The sequence below is a fragment of the Pseudochaenichthys georgianus genome, chromosome 22 (assembly GCF_902827115.2).
Source record: "Pseudochaenichthys georgianus chromosome 22, fPseGeo1.2, whole genome shotgun sequence".
In the NCBI taxonomy this organism is placed as follows: Eukaryota; Metazoa; Chordata; class Actinopteri; order Perciformes; family Channichthyidae; genus Pseudochaenichthys; species Pseudochaenichthys georgianus.
This window is the reverse complement of record NC_047524.1, coordinates 5,187,514-5,199,753: the sequence shown is the minus strand read 5'-3', so window position 1 is coordinate 5,199,753 and position 12,240 is coordinate 5,187,514. Positions and strand designations below refer to the sequence as shown.

The window sequence follows — 12,240 nt, the reverse complement described above, 5'->3', positions numbered from 1 at the left end:
TCTCTCTTCTCCCTGTCTTCTGCACAGCTAATCAGCAGCTGATCAGTATCTGCCTGTGCACCTGAGTCTGATGGCTGATTGGATCCTCTCACCCTCAGCTGGCCTATCAGCAACCAGGGCCGACCATAAAGGAGGCACCCAGGAAGTCTTCTCTCTCTCACTCTGGGCCTGTTGCTGAGGAAGGAACACGGCTGTGCTTAGCAACTAAAGCTATTTGAATAATCTGAACTTTGCTAATGTGTGTGTGTTGAGAGGTGGAGGAGTTAGGTAAGTCTGGGGTACCCTGTACATTTCTCACCACCGAGCTAACTATTGTTTAGACACACTAGGTAAGCGGATTGTTGCCACCCCTGTATATTGTTTTGTCAAATTCTTTGTAGTTAGTTAGTGAGGGTTTTTGTTTGAGTTTGGTTTCAAAGGATAGTTGTAGAGGTAGGCCTGGTTTTGTTATGCTTGTTTCTTTTGTTTGGCACAATCCTTTGACTCCTCCTCCTCCTCACAAACAGAGTTTCTGTTTAAAATGTATTATCTGATAGGTTACAAGGAATAAACCTTTTGTCAACCTTTACTCTGACTCTCTCATACTTATTGGTTGTACGTTATTGTCTCCAGGTCCCCTAGACCTTAGTGGGGACGTAACAAATGGGGGCTCGTCCGGGATATCTATTTTCCTGAAATAAAAACAACCAATAATTGAGAAGTCATTGTAGGTGTTGTACATTGGCTGAAAAATGGGTTTTGACTTACAGGACTTTATTGAAAGTCCAAGTGTTGATACGTTGTATTCCTGTCGCAAAGATGACATGTTATGTATCGCAGCTCACTTTAACATTTCAGTAGACAAGTATAAAGTAAAAAAAGAGATAAGAGAGAAAATCCTGCAAAAACTAGAGGAGTTAAAGATTCTTGTAATCCCAAGCATGTCAACTCAGCCTAGGGCTGAGGTGTCTATTGAAGATGATAAGGAAAGAGTATTAGCTACACCTAGAGTTGACAAGTTTAGTCCTCAAGCTCCTCCTGCAACGCTTCCTAGGTTTGAGGCTTTCTCTCCGGGTAGCTTAGGTGCAAGTAGTGATGCCAAACTAAAAGTTCGTCTTGTCCGTCTTCAGATGGAGGGCCAGGAAAAGGAGCGTAGAGCGGACTATGAACACAGGCTGCAGATTCGCAAGTTAGAGATAGAAGCTGAGAAAGAAATCACGTTAAAGCGGCTTGAAGTTGATGCCCTGAGAATCTCTTCAGAGCAGACATTTGAGAGGTCAAGACCTTCACATACAGTCTCTCATACAAAGAGTTTTGATGTTAGTAAAAATATTGCTTTAGTGCCAACTTTTAGAGAGTCAGAGGTTGACTCATATTTTTGTGCTTTTGAGAGAATTGCTACCGCACTGGTCTAGCCACATGTCTACCTTAAGAGAAGTTTTTAAGTGCTTGTCGGCCGCATCCCTAACGCTTAACCTTGCCAAATGTGAGTTTGGAAAAGGTACCGTTCTCTACCTTGGTCAGCAGGTTGGTCGGGGGAAGGTGTGCCCTGCTGATGCAAAGATCAGGGCAATTGCCTCCCTCCCAGTGCCATCCACCAGGAGGGAACTTCGCCGCTTCCTAGGAATGGCAGGGTACTATCGCCGTTTCTGCAGAAACTTCTCATCGGTGGCGGCCCCACTCACTACGTTGACCAGTCCCTCAAAGTCTTTCGTTTGGTCCGGTGAGTGTCAGCAGTCATTTGAGAGCCTAAAAGGTATTCTGTGTTGTAGTCCTGTTCTTTCTGCACCAGACTTTTCGAAGCCATTCAAGCTCGAGGTCGATGCCAGTGGAGTTGGGACAGGGGCTGTTCTTCTACAAGAAGATGCACAGGCTATCGATCACCCCGTGAGCTACTTCTCCCGAAAGTTCAACAAACATCAGTTGAAGTACTCTACTATTGAGAAAGAAGCTTTAGCTCTATTGTTTGCCTTGCAGCACTTTGAGGTGTATCTTGGCTCCAGTGTAAAACCTATTAAGGTATACACTGATCACAATCCGCTGGTTTTTCTTTCAAGGATGTACAACCACAATCAACGCCTTATGCGTTGGTCGTTGATTGTCCAGAACTACAACCTTGACATAAGCCATAAAAAGGGGTCCGATAATGTTCTTGCCGATGCACTATCTCGTGCTATGTAAATAGAAGGTTCATTGTCAGGGCCAAACATACTGTTTGGATTTATATGTGTGGGGGTGTTACGTGCCAGGCAGGCTGTACATGTGTGGTTTTCCTTCCCTCCTGTGTTTCTCTCTTCTCCCTGTCTTCTGCACAGCTAATCAGCAGCTGATCAGTATCTGCCTGTGCACCTGAGTCTGATGGCTGATTGGATCCTCTCACCCTCAGCTGGCCTATCAGCAACCAGGGCCGACCATAAAGGAGGCACCCAGGAAGTCTTCTCTCTCTCACTCTGGGCCTGTTGCTGAGGAAGGAACACGGCTGTGCTTAGCAACTAAAGCTATTTGAATAATCTGAACTTTGCTAATGTGTGTGTGTTGAGAGGTGGAGGAGTTAGGTAAGTCTGGGGTACCCTGTACATTTCTCACCACCGAGCTAACTATTGTTTAGACACACTAGGTAAGCGGATTGTTGCCACCCCTGTATATTGTTTTGTCAAATTCTTTGTAGTTAGTTAGTGAGGGTTTTTGTTTGAGTTTGGTTTCAAAGGATAGTTGTAGAGGTAGGCCTGGTTTTGTTATGCTTGTTTCTTTTGTTTGGCACAATCCTTTGACTCCTCCTCCTCCTCACAAACAGAGTTTCTGTTTAAAATGTATTATCTGATAGGTTACAAGGAATAAACCTTTTGTCAACCTTTACTCTGACTCTCTCATACTTATTGGTTGTACGTTATTGTCTCCAGGTCCCCTAGACCTTAGTGTGTGTGTGTGTGTGTGTGTGTATATATATGAGAGAATACCTGATAGTATTTGATGGCCTTGGTGAGCTGCTCCACGTTGACGGTCTCATCCAGCTGGTCTTTGTGCAGCAGGTCGATCAGGAAGTCCAGAGAGCGCTCGTGGACGCTCATCTCCGGGTACAGAGTGCCGATCTTCTTATAGACATCCACACCGCACTGAGCCAGAGCCCTGACACACACAGTATTGATAGTTACATTTAATACATCTGTATATTCCAGCAGAGAATTCCACATAAAAAACTGCACAGAAGGAAAGACATTTCTCAAAATGGGGAGTTTACAAATATAGACGCATAAAGTGGAATCAAGCATTGATATCTTGTTCGTCATCTCTCTGTGCTTAGACTCTCTGTGCATTTCTGTTCATACGTACTGCTCGTATTTGTGCAGCGTGGCCTGCAGCAGACTGAGAGAGTAGACCAGTCCTCCAGCGAAGCTCAGCTGCTCTCCGGCCGCTCCCTTCAGCCCGGCCAGCTGCGCAGAGCTCTCGTTCAGATCGAACTTCTCCTGCGCCTGCCTGCTGATCAGCTCCGCCTGCGCACATGCACACACACACACACACGCACACGCACACACACACACACACACACACACACAGGTAATTTACTATTTGCAGCAATTATGTGATTTTAATCTCAGATAATAATAATTAGTTTCTTGTAGGAAGTGAGTTTTTGTCAATATTTAACACCTCCTATAACAATGGCCTGTTTTTCCGATTGGGATCGATAAGATCGTTTTTTCTTTCAAATAAATCAGGACCATGCTTACTCTAGCACGTTCCTCATGTATGTTGCTGAGTGAGCTGTGGCGTGTTTACCTTGCAGATGAGTCTGGGAATGAGCAGCAGCACCAGGATGCAGTCGTGATCCCCTCCGTGACGCAGGAAGGACTCGGGCATGAAGGAGGTCAGCAGAGAGACGTGTCTGTTAGCCTGACCCACCTCCATCTTCCTCAGCTCCATCTCAATGGCCTAAAGACAACACAACACAGAGAGCATGTGTTTAAAACTCAGGATACAGACATTTAAAATAATATACAGATCCTGCATAATGGATACACAAGCACAGTTAGAGATAAAAAGGGATGGAACAGGATATTCAGGCTGATCTATTGTTTCATTATTCAGACAACAGAGCTGACCTTGGCGTAGGCCTTCGTCTCTGCAAACTTAATCTTGAAATCAAACATCTCTGGGGCCGGTTGCTGCTGCAGCTCGGCGGAGGCTTCCTGCTGGCTGGTCAGCTCCCTGTTCACCTCCTGCAGAAACAGAGGAAGAAGAATATTTACACAGAAACACATATTTAAACGTTATGCCTTGATTTGAAACGTTCCCTCTACCTGCAGGTGTGCCGTGAGCTCACGGTACTTCTTGATGGTCTGCTGGTAATCGGCCACGGTCTCCTGCGCCGCTTCAACGTGTTTCTCCGACTCTCTGATTTTCGCCGTTCCCAGATCCAACATCTCCCTCAGCTCCAGCTCCGTCTCCCGGGCGTTTTCCTGCAGCTCGTCGTTCATCTCGTTTATGGCTTCCTGACGACAGGAAACAACAAGCAGGGACAAAAAGTTGGAATTAATAACTACATTCTCTTCTGGAGATGACCTGAGTTCTGTGGGTTTCTTTATTATTCTGTATGTGGCCTTTTTAAATAGATGTATGTATATATATTAAGGTTGTAGTTTAAAAAAGTCATAGTATAGTATGTCAACAAACAAAAAGTAATAACATAGTACAAATAATACTAATCTCTAATCCCAGGTCCCATACAGTGATTTTTCATTTTTCAAATACACCAATGTATCTTTTCCAGTAATAATAAATTGGATCACCCTGGTCTAAATGAACTGATGTGTTTCTCTCACCAGGTCGGTGACGGTCTCTCTCAGCTCCCGGACCTTCTCCTCCAGGTCCAGGTTCCTCTCCGTCAGCATCTCCACCATCTCCTCCGCCCCCAGAGCCGCATCCACCTGAAACCAGAGCTCATTATCATCATCAGAGAGGGAAGAACTATTTGCCTCTTCGGCATCATATATCAGTATGGAAACATCTGCTTTAAACGTTTCCATTACCATTGATTTCCTGGAAATGACTCATAATAAATACGGTATATCTATTTCTGTCTAATAGTCAAAGTGACGGTCAGTACAGAGGCAGATTCTGGCGTCCTGCAGATATAAAAACGCCGACCTGTTCTTTGAGCTCGTCGATGGTCTTCTCCGCGGCCGTCCTCTCCTCCTGCAGATTCTCCTTCTGGCCCCTCAGGGCGTCCAGCTCCACGTTTTTCTTCTCCATCTGCTTCTGCAACTTCAGATGTTCCTGCTTCTCCGACGACGACAGGTCTCTCATCCTGAAACACAGCGGGAAAGAAAACCATCGACATGTGGACCCAATCTTTAAATCATCAATTGATTTTAAGAAACAAAAACTGAACATGTGACGTTTTAAAAACACAGAGGACATACAAAATGTCGCCTTTATACACATTATATAAATTGTATTTTTGTGTTTGTTTAAGGACGATGAACTGTATTAGAAGTTATATACGATGTATGGTTATTTATATTCAACATATTTCCTTTACGTTAAACGTGGTTAATATACTGAGTTAGAGCCGTTTTGTTTTCCTGTATTTCTTGTTTGTTAAGACTGGGTCTTTATCATGTTGATGGTGGAAGTGTATATCAAATAGGAGTATATGTTTTATATGTATATATGGAGTTCTGTAGTTAAGCTAGATGGTCAAACCACAATAAGCACTGCAGATGGAAAGTAACTATTGGCTCAAATCTGGCATGAATCATCTCTTAATTAATATATTTGTATGCATGGTCCTTGTTCAAATAAATACATGAATATAATAAGTGGCTTTCTTGCAGGGTGAACAGTCAATATAACTCATAGGTGCCCAAAGACTACAATATTTTTCTGCTAATACTTCAGGATCTCCAGGTCCATGGAAAGAAGTTATATTAAAGCACGTATGTTTTTCAACAAATAAAAGTCATATATGTCCAGTTAATGTCTTAAAGTTATAGTCATTTTCTCCATGAAAAAGTCATAGTATAGTGGGTCATAAAAGCAATTAAAATGATGGTATCAGCACACCCACCTGACCAGAGCCTCCTTCAGTCGGCCGTTCTGCTCCTCCAGCTGCCTCACATGGTAACTGGAGGCCGCTCCATCCGAACCTGTGAGGGAAACCCCAGAAACACATCTGAGCTCCACAGTCTACATATATAACACTCTTCCTTTTGTTTCTGCAGCGATTAAACACACCAACAACACATTTGAGTTTACATCCACCAAATGACACTTCCAAGAGGATCCAAAAAACATTCTTTGAAATTGAAGTGGTTAATTTGCAAGAAAGATCACATTTTTGAGAGAAAACTGGAATATTCTCTGATATTAAAAAGGTGAATTTAGGTGAAGAAAATCACTAATTTAGATTTCCAAATGTATTTATTCTCTTAATAAATTGCACATTGCACATACAAGAAAAAGTAAATACTTATCCAAGATTAAATGGGTACATTTACAAGAAATACCCCACAAATCTACGGCCAAAAACCTTTGAAATAAAAATGGCACATCCTCAAGAAACAAAAATACATTTATCTGAGATTAAAGGGGTTAATTTACAAGACAAGAACTTGAATATTCTCTAATTCGTCACGCAGGGTTGAGAATGTGCTACAGAGTCTTAATGTTTACAATAAAACATGTTTTATTGTCATCCCTACCTTTCTCCTCGATCTCGTGTTTGAGGATCTCCAGGTCCATGGTGAGCTCCTCCACTTTCTCCTTCATGGAGTCGACCTCCAGCTGCAGAGACTCCGCCCGCTCCTCCGCCATCTCCTTATCCAGCGTCGCCATCTCGATCGCATCTGCCGTGTCCGACATCTCCTCCATGTAGTGCTCCTTCGCCTCCTGGGCTTCTTTAGCCTCCTACACACAGAAGATTATGTATGATTATAATGTGGGTTTTATTGAGATGATTGCCCTTTTCTGTGGTTCTTAATAAGTTAATTTCTCATTTAAATTAATTATTTTATTTATTTTCCTGCTGCTGTTTGGGTGGGGTTTCCATTCTGCCTTAAGGAGAAAATAATCTTCAAAAGAAATAGTGGGTTTATCTCATTAAAGTTTAAAAGAATTATCCTCCAGTTTGACCAGTCATTTTTCTCAGATGGAAAACTTAATAACAAAACCATTTGAAGCGAAACCAGAAAAAGATCTGGATTTAATATATTTCACTAGTTCTCATCTGGTTAAAACAGAATTAAATTCAATTGTTTTAGTTCCATTTACGTTATAAATAATACGTATCTGTGAGCACTGAGGAGGAGATCTAAAAATATATATTTCAAGATCTGCTTCACAGCTTTGATTTTATCATCTTGACTTCACCTTTGTTGACATTTAGTGGATGCATGTTACAAACAGCCTCTCCATCCTCCTCCTGCACATTACACCACATTAACCCCCCCCCCCGTTGCTCCTCACCCTCTTGGCCTCCTTCAGGTGTTTCTGCAGCTCGGCCTGCTGCTCCTGCATCTTGGTCTTCCACTCCTGCAGCTGCTCCAGCTGGATCTTGTGCTTCTCCAGCTCCTTCAGCTTGGCCTTGTCCTCCGTCCTCTTCATCTTCAGCGTCTCCAGCTTCTCTTCGAGGTCCTTCACCTGCAGACGCAGCGCCTCCTCCTCCTGGAGACAGAGGAGAGGAGACGCAGCGTGGAGGATGGGAAGAGGTATAAAGGAAGAGGGCAAAGGGGAAGGAAAGGAAAGACTCAATAAGTAATCACACATTTAAAAAAGTGAAAACACTTTCAGACAAAAATATCTTGGCTTATTTGTATATATATATATTTATCTTCTGAAAACAGGAATAATATGAGATATTTGTTGGAAATAAATCCTTTACTTGGGGAGAAATAATATCTTAAATGGTGTATATTTACAATATGTATGTTTCTTGTCTTAGCAACTACTCAAAGCTTTTGTACAACTTGTCAGCATTCACACACACATGCAGATGCTTCCACACAAGGAGTCACATTGGGTTATTGGGTTTCAGTACCTTGCCCTGCTTTACAGGGGCCAGGGATCAAACCAACAACCCTTGTATTGATAGACCCCTCCACCTCCTTAACCTCTTAAACAAAATCCCTATCAGAACAATTTAGACTTTTCACCTGTTGCACAAAATGTAGGCTTTTTGCTACAAGTGTAAAGCTTCAACTTTAAGGTACAGCTTTCATCTTTTTATGTGTAAGGACGCTTTAATTTCCCTTGCCATGCAGTGACTCCACCTGTAGAAAGGGAAAAGTCGGCGACAAAACACACACATGCCTCATCGAGTGTGACACATTCACACTATCTAAATTTAAACCTCCAATACAGAAATCCAGCCTGTGAACAGAGCCATATCACACATCAATTAAAGACAGGCAGTCACACCTTTGACAGCTTGTCAAAATGTTAGTGAGAAAAAACAACAACTTTAATATCAAGTGCAAAAAAAAAAACATCACGCCACATGACTGCACCTCTGTTTCCATAGGAACATCCTCCTGAGGGGATAAAATATGGATCACCACCTGAAATGTAACACCAGAGTGAAGTTGACTTTGAAGTGGATAAGTGATAACCCGTGACATTAACTTCAACCACATGTTGCTTCTCTCTATCCTCTGCGATTCAACCTGTGCGCAGTTTAGGACTAACGGAAAGTTCACAGACAATAAAGTTTTGCAGGATTCAATTAATAACATTCGGACATCTAGGTGAAGCTTAACTGACATAAACCACCATGGTCTGCTTAGTTTCATTTCTGAGAAGCAGCAGCCTCACATTGAGCTGATCTGCAGACACTTTCATAAGTGAGTGATGAATGTGGTGTCCCTCAGAGATCAATCCTGGGCCCACGTCTTTTTTTATTTGTTAGTTTTATTTGTCTGCAATATCTAAATCTATGCAGATAATTGAATATCTGTCAATGATTTTAGTCACCTTAACACACTTGTCAAATGCACTCATAATATAAATGTATGGGTGACTTAAATCCTAATAGGCTACGTTCAGATCTATAAAGTTCAGATGCAGAAAGAAAAGTGTCCGAAATCAAAAAAAATTATCATTTGACTTCTTAAAATGTGTAAACAGCACAAATGACATGGCATTTGACATTTTCTATTACGACTATAACTCATACTGTATTCTTTCAGTACACTTTAATTCATTGCTACTACGATCTCACTGCAGACTGCTGTACTGAGGACAGAGTTTGTATTCACCATGATCTAAATCTTGAAATGTGTTTCAATTTCAATTTCAGTTTTTTATGATACATTATTATTTAAACAGTAAATAAACCCTGTAGGGGACTCTCAAAGTGTGCAGGATTTACCCTGCCTCATACCCAGTGATGACAATTAATATTGAAGTGACTGTTATTTTGTATATATTGATTGTTGTTGTGTTTTTATCTTAATGTGTCTGTAGGTGTCATAATACCACTTAGCCCAAGTTCATTATTTGTATTATTAGTATTTGCATATGTGTAAATGTGTCTGTTAATTGTGTTTATATAGGATATACATATTGTATACATATTTGTATATATATATATATATATATTGTATATTTGTATTATTGTATTCGGGATTGTTGGAAACGTTATTTCGATCTCTCTGTCTGTACACACAACCTGAAAGATTGACATTAAAGTTGACTTTGATGCTGGGATACACTCCAGCCACCTTTGAGCATGAACAGAAAAAAACAGTACAAAAACATTGCATGGATGGTTTATGTAACTAAATGACTGATGCTACATTATGAACTATAACCAAATAGTGTGTTATTCATTTTATCACACTGGAATAAATGTTATGTTTAATTTGTTCTTTGCTTGCACCTCATTTGTGATTTAAAAATAAATGTTATGACAACAATACAAACTGACAGCTGTGCATAGCAAAGGAAATGTCACATCTGATTTAAATCCAGCTCTTCTGCTCCTGGCTTATTTAACACACTGATGTGTGGTATGTTACAAAAACAGTCTCATGTGCCCTCCTTACTATTCTTGATAAATATTTGGTAAAATGTTTCCTCAAAGCTGGCATTAGTCACCTGTTTCCGATGTGAACATTTTAAATAATCTAACCTGTAAGCAATTACATTCATCTGTTTGCAACTTATATATATATCAATATTCCAATTACTTGTATATTCTGCACTATTTCTATTATATTCTATTTTATTTGTATTTACTTGCACTATTATCTGTTTTGTTGTGTTGCACTGTCATTGTCATAACTGCACTGTAGCTATGTACACATGACAATAAAAGCCTTGAATCTTGAGTTACAGCATAGAGACTTTTAAGTATTTGCTCAGTTGCTGGTTGATGCACCTTGTTCTATGTTAATTGCATAGACGATTTTCTGTGTTGCAGCTTCTACATTGTGACTGACCTTGCTGGGGGCCGGTGGCGGGGGGTTTCCAGGGGAGTGGAGGGTGGGGATGACCGGAGCAGCCAGAGGGGTTTGGGCTGGCGTGCTGGGCTCGCTGCTGCTCATCTCCCCCGCAGAGGCCGAGGCCGAGCCGGACGCAGCCCCCTTCCCTGTGGTGGGGCGGGTGGGCTGCTGCAGAGACCAGGGGGGAGAAATCAAGAGAAAGAGCCTTTAAAAAAAAAACTTCACAATCAGGTTTATCACCAGGTAGGTTTACACATACGAGGAATTTGACTTGGGGTCGTGGTGCATACATAAAAGTAAAACAAGAATTAAAAACACAGGTAGAGAACTAGAACAAACATGAAATATAATCAAAAATATAGTAAAATTCACTGGGTATGAATGTCTGTTCGATGATAAGTTACTGGCATGTGGATAATGTCCTGGATTAAGTACTTATTTAGGATCTAAATTGTGATCATAAGCAATGAAAAAAAAGACAAGTAATAAAGAAATGCTCATGATTAAACTGAAAATAATATTAGAAAAGCAAACAAAGCAAGTTAATATGCTTCAAACTGCTCATAAACACATAAACAACATAAATAAGGACTGAACAAAAGCAACAGTAATTACACCTGCTGTCTGTTTTTGGAGACACGAAACAGTGTTTGTGCGGTCAATAAAAATGTGAAGAAGAGGAAATGGACAACAAATCAAAAGAAAAGCAATATGCAAGTTCAAAGATATTGGTGCTGTTGACTGAAATAAGGTTGTGAATCATGGCTGGTGATGTGTTGTCGCTGCTGTCTCTGCAACACTCGCACAAACATACACACTGCTGCATGAAGTGAAACAACAAGCACACATGATATACATTATTCAAACTAGGGCTGGGCAATATGGATTATATCAAATGAAGCAATATCTTTGACCAAATATGGTAACAATATTGTTTGAAAAAACAAATAATCATCAGTATTGTGGATATAATGACTTTGTGACGCAAGACAAATAATAAAAAATTGAAAATAACACCATATTAAAAGCAGGAAAATACAGCAATTTGCTTATTAAGGTTAATACGATATCCAAAATTCTGAAAAACATATTTAGTCTTATATTGTGAGTGACATCAATATAATATAACATATTGCCCAGCCTTTAATTCAAAGTGATAGAAAAGCCCTGCGGACTTTGAGGACCGGGCTCACCTTGGGCCTTCTGACCATGGTCTGAAGAGGAAGAGGAGGAAGAGGAAAAAGGTCAAAGGGTCAGCAGAGGAGGATAGAAGGAGAGGAGGGAAGGGAAGGAAAACAGACACGCAGGGTTAGTGATTCAAGGCAGATATTTAACCAGAAATCACACACAGAAACACAAGATGGATGCATGGAACTGAATACAAAGCAGCACAATGAGTTCATTATTGAGCACCATCGCTACAGATCTCTGCTCTGTTTTGTTTCTGCTCTGCATCCCTCTTGTGCTCGCCGGTCTGCAGGGCCTCATCTCTTCCTCCCACGTGACTGCAACAACATCGCTGTGACTGGCACGGCCGCCGTGACCTAAATGACTGCTTTGTGTCGCGCACAGATGAGGCTCAATTCTGATGCACTCGCTGGATAATAGCTTGTTATCCTGCAACATAGCAACGTGCTGAGAAATATCCACTAGTTTCAGTCCTGCAGATCTGGGTTACTTTGTTTAATGAGAGCTAGGCATAAAGGACAACAACATGTATTTTCTTGTTGCTTTTTAACTCGTTTTTTTCCTCGTTTTGTTTTTTATTATATCTGTTAATCATCAAGCGTTTTGCCGCGATATTATATCCAGTCTTTAGTAG

At 41.0% G+C, this 12,240-nt stretch overlaps 1 protein-coding gene across 2 annotated transcripts in view; it reads right to left on the bottom strand.

Annotated features, from left to right (window-relative positions):
- The window catches only part of dctn1b (dynactin 1b), a 39,048-nt gene that overhangs the window by 12,071 nt on the left and 14,737 nt on the right, over positions 1 to 12,240 (bottom strand). Inside the window, exons 7-19 of one of the 2 annotated variants that reach the window (XM_071207227.1) lie at positions 11,612 to 11,632; positions 10,416 to 10,586; positions 8,484 to 8,534; positions 7,444 to 7,641; positions 6,681 to 6,885; positions 6,047 to 6,125; positions 5,125 to 5,284; positions 4,800 to 4,904; positions 4,278 to 4,469; positions 4,080 to 4,196; positions 3,757 to 3,909; positions 3,310 to 3,470; positions 2,937 to 3,105 (exon numbers count right to left, since the gene is read on the bottom strand). In XM_071207227.1, coding sequence (XP_071063328.1) covers positions 2,937 to 3,105; positions 3,310 to 3,470; positions 3,757 to 3,909; positions 4,080 to 4,196; positions 4,278 to 4,469; positions 4,800 to 4,904; positions 5,125 to 5,284; positions 6,047 to 6,125; positions 6,681 to 6,885; positions 7,444 to 7,641; positions 8,484 to 8,534; positions 10,416 to 10,586; positions 11,612 to 11,632 — 1,782 coding nt within the window. The remainder of the gene's footprint in view (positions 1 to 2,936; positions 3,106 to 3,309; positions 3,471 to 3,756; positions 3,910 to 4,079; positions 4,197 to 4,277; positions 4,470 to 4,799; positions 4,905 to 5,124; positions 5,285 to 6,046; positions 6,126 to 6,680; positions 6,886 to 7,443; positions 7,642 to 8,483; positions 8,535 to 10,415; positions 10,587 to 11,611; positions 11,633 to 12,240) is intronic. The other variant, XM_034111159.2, reaches the window with a different exon arrangement.